Raw genomic sequence first — 10087 nt, 5'->3', positions numbered from 1 at the left:
GTAAATTTTCCAACATTTTAATTTGGAACAGGGAATTAAAAAAAAATTGGAAATAAATCATCATTTTGAATTTGAATTGGGAGTTTGAAAAAAATACAATTTAAATTTGAAAAAAGGAATTTTTCAAAAGAATTATAATGCTGACTTGGAACAGTAAATTTTCCAAAATGTTGTTTTGGAACGGGGAATTTTAAATCCAAAAGATGAATTTTCTACCAAAAAAAAAATACAGTTTTAATACAATATATAAATTTTTTACCAAAAAGGATAAATTTATAAACCAAAACTGGAATAGTTCAATTTGCAGTTGATAATTATATTCAACACCGAAATTAATTCTTGACCAAAAAGATGAATTTTTTAACCTATGAGAGTTCTCATCTACCAAAAATGCGAATTTTCAGCAAATAGTTGAATTTTCACCTAAAACACACCAATTTTCTACTAAAAATAGAATAATGAAATTTACATTATAAAATTGATTTTTCAATAAAATCTAAGTAAATTTTCGAAGAAATAGTATAATTTTTAACAGTTACATTTTCAGTTAAAAAAATTAGTTCTAAATAATAAAAAACTCATTTTTCAATTTTAAATCAATAAGATGAATTTTCTACCAAAAATAACGAATTTTGACAAATTATTTGAATTTTTAAATTAATTTTTAAGCAAAAAGAGTAGTTAGCCAACAAGAAGCATAAATATTCTTCCACAAATTCGAATTTTCAATAAAATACAGGAATTGAATACCAAATATTTAAATTTTGAACTTAAGAAGATGAATTTTGAACCAGACATGTATGAGTTAAATTTTCAGTTAAAAAAATTAATTTTCAAATAGAAAACATAATTTTCATCAAAATAAAATTTTCAACCAAAAAAAGATTTTAATTTTATACGAAAAATAGTTGAATTCAACTAAAAAAGTTAAATTTTCAACGAAATAGTTTGAATCCTCAACCAAAAAGTATATTTTGGGTAGTAATTATGGAAATAAAATTATTTTTCAGACATGCAAAAATTCCCGTTGAGAATGAAGGACAACGATTTGCTGGTTACTGAATTATACAGAGATCCGAGTCATGATCCGATCACTGCTATTTCTGTTTATCTCACGCCGAAGACGAGTGAGTTAAAATTTATTTTCTTCATCCAGAAATTATTTAATTTGCTAGTCATAATCAAATCTTAAGGCATTGCTAAATTCAATTATGGGGTGTCTACCTGGCCAGGAAAGTGGGTAAAGGTCGGAAATTAACATTGAAATTGTTTTTAAACAAATTAGAAAAAAATAAATGAAACAAATAATATAAGTTTTGTTTAAAAATATTTTATTGATGAGAGTTTGTTCCATCTCTGAAGAAAAAATGCAAAAATAACAATAATAAAATTAAAATGATAAAATAAAAAAGCCTAATGACACTATTATAGGGTATTTTTGAGATTATTTTTCATGTCATAAAATCTTGAAGTTATTTGAAAACTAAATTCGTTTAGTTTGAAAAAAAACAAGGAATGTTCCGAAAGAATTATAATCCTGACTTGAAACAGTAAATTTTCCAAACATTTTATTTTGAACCAGGAATTAAAAAAAAAAATTAATAATTTTGCATTTGAATGGGGAATTTTCAAACAAAAAATTAGAATTTTAATTTAGAACAAGGAATTTTCCAAAAGAATTATAATGATGACTTGGAACAGTAAATTTGCCAAAGAATTACAGTTTTGATTCAAACGGAGAATTTTACAAAAAAATTGCAATTTTGACTTGGAGCGGGACATTTTCTAAAAGAATTTTGATTTTGAATTGGAATGAGGAATTTAAAAAATTCAAATCTGAGATTAGGAATGTTCCAAGAAAATTATGATTTAAAGCTGGAATAAGGAATTTTTCAAAAGAATTATAATGCTGACTTGGAACAGTAAACTTTCCAAAATTGTGTTTTTGAACAAGGAATTTTAGGTGAAATATTCTAAATGAATTATCATTTTGAATTTGCAATAGGAATTAAAAAAATTAGAATTTAAATATGGAAAAAATAATGTTCTAAAATAATTATAAGGCTGACTTGGAAAAGTAAATTTTTCAAGCTTTTTATTTGGAACAGGGAATTAAAAAAATTCTAAATGAATTATCCTTTTGAAATTGACTTGGGAATTAAAAAAAAATTTGAGTTTAAATGTTGAGAAAAGAATTTATCAAAAGAATTATAATTATGACTTGGAACAGTAAATTTTCCAAAATTTTTATTTGGAACAGGGAATTTTAAAAAATTCTAAATGAATTATCCTTTTGAATTTGACTTGGAAATTAAAAAAAATTAGAATTTAAATGTTGAAAAAAGAATTTATTAAAGGAATTACAATTCTGACTTGGAACAGTACATTTTCCAAAATTTTGATTTGGAACGGGGAATTTAAAAAAAAATTCTAAATGAATTATCATTTTGAATTTGAAAAGCGAATTAAAAAGAAATTAAAATTAAAATTCGGAACAAGGAATGATTTTGAATTGAAATAAGGAATTAAAAAAATTCAAATCTGGAACAGGGAATTATCCAAAATTTTTATTTGGAACAGGGAATTAAAAAAAAAATCTAAATGAATGATCCTATTGAGTTTGACATGGGAATTAAAAAAAATTATAATTTAAATTTTGAAAAAAGAATTTATCAAAAGGATTATAATTCTGACTTGGAACAGTAAATTTTCCAAAATTTTTATTTGGAACAGGAAATTAAAAAAAAATTCTAAATGAATTATTATTTTCCAGTTGAAAAAGAAATTTTAAAAAATTTTAATTTGGAACAAGAAATTTTCTAACAAAATTACAATTCTGACTTGGAACAGTACATTTTTCAAAATTTTTATTTGGAACGTGAAATTAAAAAAAAATTCTGAATGAATTATTATTTTCAAGTTGAAAAAGAAATTAAAAAAAAAAATTTAATTTGGAACAAGAAATTTTCTAACAAAATTACAATTCTGACTTGGAACAGTAAATTTTCCAAAATTTTGATTTGGAACGTGAAATTTAAAAAAAAATTCTGAATGAATTATCATTTTCAAGTTGAAAAAGAAATTTAAAAAAAATTTAATTTGGAACAAGAAATTTTCTAACAAAATTACAATTCTGACTTGGAACAGTAAATTTTCCAAAATTTTGATTTGGAACGGGGAATTTAAAAAAAAATCTAAATGAATTATCATTTTGAATTTGTAAAGGGAATTGAAAATAAATTAAAATTAAAATTTGGAACAAGGAATGATTTTGAATTGAAATAAGGAATTAAAAGAATTCAAATCTAGAACAGGGAATTTTCCAACATTTTTATTTGGAACAGGGAATTTAAAAAAATTCTAAATGAATGATCCTTTTGAATTTGACATGGGAATTAAAAAAATTAGAATTTAAATTTTGGAAAAAGAATTTATCAAAAGAATTATAATTGTGACTTGGAACAGTAAATTTTCCAAAATTTTTATTTGGAACAGGGAACTAAAAAAAATTCTAAATGAATTATCATTTTGAATTTAAATGGGGAATTTAAACAAATTAGAATTTAAATTTGGAAAAATGAATTTTTCAAAGGAATTATAATGTTGACTTGGAACAGTAAATTTTCCAAAATTTTTATTTGGAACAGGGAACTAAAAAAAATTCTAAATGAATTATCATTTTGAATTTAAACAAATTAGAATTTAAATTTGGAAAAATGAATTTTTCAAAGGAATTATAATGTTGACTTGGGACAGTAAATTTTCTTAATTTTTTTTTTGTAACGGGGAATTTTGAATACAATATTCAAAATGAATTATTTTGAATTTGAATTGAGAATTTAAAAAGAAATTAAAATTACAAATTTCGAAAGAAGGAATTTTCCAAAAGAATTATAATGCTGATTTGCAATAGTAAATTCTTCAAAGAAACTACAATTTTTATTTGGAAAGGGGAATTTTCAACAAAAAAAAAATGATCCTCTAGAAGACCGGAAATTTTAAATCGTACCACGGGTAGACACTTAATTATTTTTGATCTTTCAAAAAAAACATCCCTAAAAGATTTAAAATAAGGTTTGAATAATCAATTCCTTATGCATTGCCTAAGGTATTAGAATAAAATTTAGACTCGTTATGATAAGTTTGCAGCTGAGAAAATCTGAAATCCTCATACATATTTCGCGCTGAGTTAGAAAAAAAAGTCTAGCGAATTCTCATTTTCATTATTTCTGTTCTAAGACTGTCGACGAAATAACTTACTTATTTATATTTTCTGCTTCTTGATTTCGTACCGTACAACTGGATTCATAGCGCAAGGCAAGTATGGGTCAATAATTGAATATTTTCAAAAATTAGACATGACAATGAATTCACACAATATTACATCTTCCATTGCATCTATTCTGCATTTTATACATTATTGTACATGCGTTTGTAGTTACACGTTTATCCCTTTTCTTTCCAAAAAATAGAATATCGAGCCTAAAAGATAATCAAATTATTAAAAAAATCGTAAGGGGGAAACAACTCCTAAAAATGTGGTCCATCGAACTCTGATAACAATGTATTTTATGTGGATCATCGAATTACACTGGGACTACCTAGGATTACAAGTGGATTACGATAAATTACTTAGATTACAAATGGATTATCGAATTTGAATAAGATTACCTAGGATTACAAGTTAATTACTCTCAATTACTTGGATTACTGGATTATTCCGTATTCCAAGGGGTTTACTGCAAATAAAAAGTGGATTGCTGTAGATTACAAGTGGATTTTTGCATATTACAATTAAATTATCGGATTACACTAGGATTACCTAGGAATACAGGTGGATTACTCTGAATCACTTGGATTATCCCGAATTACTAGGATTACCCAGAATTACTTGAATTATTTCTATTTGTAAGGGGATTACTGCAAATTAAAAGTGGATTACTGCAGATTACAAGTGGATTATCCCGAATTACTTGAATTAATCCTGATAAAAAGTGAGTTTAATGGATTAACAGTGGATTAGCTGATATTACACTGGATTACTCAAATTACTGAGGATAACTTTGACTGCTTAGAAAATCCGGATAACAAGTGGATTACGGCGGATCACAAGTATATTATTTAAGATAACAAAGGGATTATCCTGCATTAGATGTGCATTATTCAGGATTCTAGGTAAATCGCCTATAATTAGAATTACATATAGGGTTACAATTGGATTACATAGGTTTCCAAGCATAGTGCTTATAATTAGATTTGAATTGCAAGTGGATTATCTAGGATTTCAAGTGGATTATCTAAGATCAAAAGTGGATTATCTAGGTTTACAAGTAGATTATTCAGGAGAACAAGGGGATTATCAAGGATTACAAGTGGATTATATAGGATTACAAGTACATTAACCAGGATTACAAGTAAATCGCCTAGGGCTACAAGAGAATCGATTATAATTGTGGGTAAATTACAAGTGGATTATATGAATTCCAATTAGATTATCTAGGATTAAAAGTGAATTCTCTAGGATTACAAGTAGATTATCTTAGATTTAGGGTTGATTACTTAGGATTACAAGTGAATCATCTAAGATCACAAGTGGATTATATAGGAGTACAATTGGATTATCTATGATTACAAGTGGATTATCTAGATTTACACGTAGATTATCCAGGAGAGCAAGGGGATTATCAAGGATTACATGTGGATTATCTAGTATTACATGTGGATTATCTAGGATTACAAGTGGATTGTATAGGAGTACAAGTACATTCTCCAGGATAAAAAGTAAATTATCTAGGTTTACAAGTAGATTATCCAGAATTTCAAGTAAACCCCCTAGGGTTACAAGTGGATGATCTAAGATTACAATTTGACTATCTAGAATTACAAGTACATTATTTAGGATTACAAATAAATCGCCTAGGGTTACAAGAGGATTTCCTATTATTACATGTCGATTGTCAAGGACTACATGCGCATTATCCAGGATTACAAGTGGATTATCTAGATGTACAAGTTAATTTTTCAGGATTACAAGTAAATCGCCCAGGCTGACAAGAGGATTGTCTATTATTACATGCCGATTATCGGGGATTACATGCGGATTATTCAGGATTACAAGTGAATTTTCGAGGATTACAAGTAATTCTTCTAGAGTTACAAGAGGATTGCCTATTATTACAGATGGATTATCCAAGATGACAAGTGGATTATCAAGGTTTACAAGTGGATTATCTAAGATTATAAGTGGATCATCTAGATTCTAGGATTATAAGTGGATTATCTAGGATCACAAGTTAATCGCCTAGGCTTACAAGAGGAATGCCTATTGTTACAAGCGGATTGCCTATTATTACAAATAGATTGTCCAGGAATACAACTGGATTATCTAGGATCACAAGTAAATCGTCTAGGCTTACAAGAGGATTGCATATTATTACAAGTAGATTATCCAGGATTACAAGTGGATTATATAGAATTAAAAGTGGATTATCAGGATTACAAATGGATTATCGAGGATCACAGGTGGATTATATAGGATTACAAGTAGATTATACAGGATTGCAGGTGGATTATCCAGGATTACAAGTGGATTATATAGAATTACAAGTGGATTATTTAGGAATACAAGTAAATCGAATGGGGTTACAAGAGGATTGCCTATTGTTACACGCGTATTATCCAGAATTACAAGTGGATGATCAGGGCGTACAAGAGTATTATCTAGGAAATAAAGTGTGTTGTCTAACATTATAAGCGGCTCATCTAGGATTACAAGTGGATTATCTAAGATTACAAGTAAATCGGGGGCCTACAAGAAGAATGCCTATTATTACAACCGGATTGCCTATTATTACAAACGTATTATCCAAGATTACAAGTAGATTGTCTAGGATTGCAGGCGGATTATCTAGGATTACAAGTAGATTATCCAGAATTATAAGTAGATTATCCAGGATTACAAGTGGATTATACAGGATTACGAGTGGATTACCTAGTATTATCAGGGAATTGCAATATATTTCAGGAGAATTACCTAGGGTTACAAGGAGATTACTCAGAATACCCCGGAATACAAGTGGATTGCCTAGGGTTGAAGTTAGGATGCCTAGGGTTACAAATGGATTACAGTGATTCGAAGTGGATTCAAGTGGATTACATGAAATATTACAGTTCAAAATCGGATTATTGTGGATAAGAGAGAATTTCCTGTAGTTACAAGTGGATTACCTCGAATTACAAGTGAATAATTACCGTTTAAAAGTGGATTACTGCGTGTAACAATTGGATTATGGCGGATTACAACGGAAAACCGCGGATTACAAGTGAATTATCTATGATTACAAGTAGATTACCCCGAATTATAAATCGATTACTTCAGATTACAAGTGGATTACCTAAGATTACAAGCGGATTATATGAAATATTTCACTTCACAAGCGGATTATTGTGGAATACAAAAAATTACAAGTGGATTACCTCGAATCACAAGTGGATTATTCCTGATTACAAGTGGATTACTGAGTATTACAAGTAGATTATTTCGGATTAAAAGGGATTAAATCGCATTACAAGTGGATTCTCTAGGATTAAAAGTGGATTACATGAAATATTCCATTTCACAAGCGGTTTATTCTGAAATACAAAAGTAATACCTGGAATTACAAGTGGATTACATTGAATTACAAGTGGATTATTCCTGTTTAGAATTGAATTACTACGTATCACAAGTGGTCCAGTAGATTACCAGAGTTGTTTCCCCTGAAAAAAAATAATTAAAAATACTTCTAATTTTTTAAAACTTTATTTAAAAAGACTCGAGATCCTAATTCCATTGATCCTATCCTGTGTGACTATTTTCGTCTTGATGTTGTGCAATAGTTTCAAGATTAGAATCTGCAAATTAAATATTCCATATTTAGGCAACTTTGTTAAAATTGAAAATATTAATGTCTACATTTTTTACTCTTAAATAATATACTTCTGATTAGTAGATTTAATTTTGATACATGTTTTTCCTTAGAGCTTGAATATTTCGTGTAATTGACAATGAAATAGGAATTTGATGAAATTCCGTAAATTTTGAGGAATTTTAATCATTTGTCAATGCACCCTGCTATTCCTGTGCGTTCAGTTGTACGAATGCAAATCATACGCATTTCGTTGACGTCACTAAACAATTTCTTTAATTTTTTTTAAACGAATTTTTCGGTTCATTTATTTATGGTATTAGAGCTGCCTGCTTGCTCTCCCTATTCATAGCATTATGTTCCATGCCAGCATCTGAGAGGGGGAGGGAAGGTAATAGAAAAAAGTCTCTTTTTCCTTAAAACCATTGTTAAGTGAAAGTAAAAATTAGTTTTAAAAATAAAGATTTCACTTGATAATTAAACATTCTTATTCCAATTATAGCTTGTGAGGGAAAGATTTCTTTCCATGCTTTACCGAGCTTTCGTCGCTTTTTCCAAAATTCGAATCCTTTTTAATTCTAGACATGCATGATTATTATCCAATCACAAGAAAATGTAAATGCATGTTTTCTTCAAAAAGTGTCACACCATTTCACCATGTGCAGTAGGGTGGTCCAAAAATGCATGGCAAAATTTTTTTGCATGCTAGAGGGCAACGACCGCCCCCCCCCAAATTTTATTCCAAATCCGAGAAAAGGAATTTCCTAATTTTTTATTTTTTTTTTTATTTGAACAGGTGCCGGTTTTGACTTGAAGTTTCCCATGTAAAATGCATGGGGAAAAATCACTTTTTTGAGTTTTTAGAATAATTTTTTAGGGTTTGAAAAAATGTGACGGGAATGTATGGGAATCTGTAATTAATTATCCAACGAGGAATTTCATCTATCAGACATATGGGTTTGACACCACTAACACACCCCCGCGAGTACCTGAAAACTACCCTTAAAACCAAAAATATCAATTTTTCATGAAATCGACCTTTTGAACACTGTATCCTCGTATTTTTTTAGTTAAAATTATTAATATTGATCTATTGAATATATTTATTATCATTGTTTAATTAATTTTTAATTATTTAAATAAATGGAATTTGTTTAAATAATTTTTTTTCTCGAAAATTCGTTTTTTTCCTTAAAAATTATTACTATTGGTCTAGTGGAACATTTATTAACGTTAGTTAATTAATTTTCAAATGTTTAAACAAATGGAATTTCTGTAAATAATTTTTTTATTAAAAATTATTAATATTTCTTCAGTGGAATATTTATCAACATTGTTTGATTAATTTTATGTGAAAAACAAATTTTTAATAAAAATTATTACTTGAATATTACTGGTAAATTAATTATTAATTATTTATTAATAATTACTGATAAATATTCCACTGGACCAACAGTAATAATTTTTATTTTAAAAAATATCGAAACGAAATTATTTAAACAAATTCCTTTTGCTTTAATAATTGAAAATAAATTACCTAATGTTAATAAATATTCTTGTAGACCAGTAGTAATCATTTTTAGGGAAATAACAAATTTAACAAAAAATTATTTAAACAAGTTCCGTTTGTTTAAACAATTAAAAATTAATAAACCAATGTTATTGAATATTCCACTAGACTAACAGTAATAATTTTGAGGGCAAAAAAAATGCATTTTCGAAATCAAATATTTAAACAAATTCCATTCGTTTAAATAATTAAAAATTAATTAACCAATGATAATAAATATTCCATTAGACCAATATTAATAATATTTAGTAGAAAAAGACCATAATACAAAGCCGGCACCTGTTAAAATCGAAAAATAAAAAATTAGGGAATTTCTTTTTTCGGATTTGGACTGAAATTGGGGGGATCGTTGTACTCTAAAAAATAAAAGCCTTTTTGAGCCATCCGAATGTGCAGTCTATATTCGTTTAGGTCAGTTTTTTGCACTGTTAGTGCATTCTTTGAAGTCTAGGTATTAGACCTTAATATAAAATACACTGGAACCTGGGTTTTAGAGTTCATAAACGCCCAAGAATTTATATTGAGCCATCTCTTGACAATATGCTCAACATTTAAGCTTGAACAGAGCATTTATAGAGCATTCAAGAGAATTTAAAGCTTTTATTGTTTA

The 10087-nt window shown here is 27.7% G+C and overlaps 1 protein-coding gene across 2 annotated transcripts in view; it reads left to right on the top strand.

Moving 5' to 3' along the window:
* Nucleotides 1-10087, top strand: part of LOC117172715 (BTB/POZ domain-containing protein KCTD3) — a 60864-nt gene that overhangs the window by 21558 nt on the left and 29219 nt on the right. For both annotated transcript variants that reach the window (XM_033360876.1, XM_033360875.1), the window contains exon 6: nt 1011-1127. In XM_033360876.1, the coding sequence (XP_033216767.1) occupies nt 1011-1127 (117 nt within the window). The remainder of the gene's footprint in view (nt 1-1010; nt 1128-10087) is intronic.

The sequence above is a fragment of the Belonocnema kinseyi genome, chromosome 5, assembly GCF_010883055.1.
Source record: "Belonocnema kinseyi isolate 2016_QV_RU_SX_M_011 chromosome 5, B_treatae_v1, whole genome shotgun sequence".
NCBI lineage: Eukaryota > Metazoa > Arthropoda > Insecta > Hymenoptera > Cynipidae > Belonocnema > Belonocnema kinseyi.
Note: the sequence above shows the minus strand (reverse complement) of the source record. Positions and strands in the feature narration are given on the sequence as shown.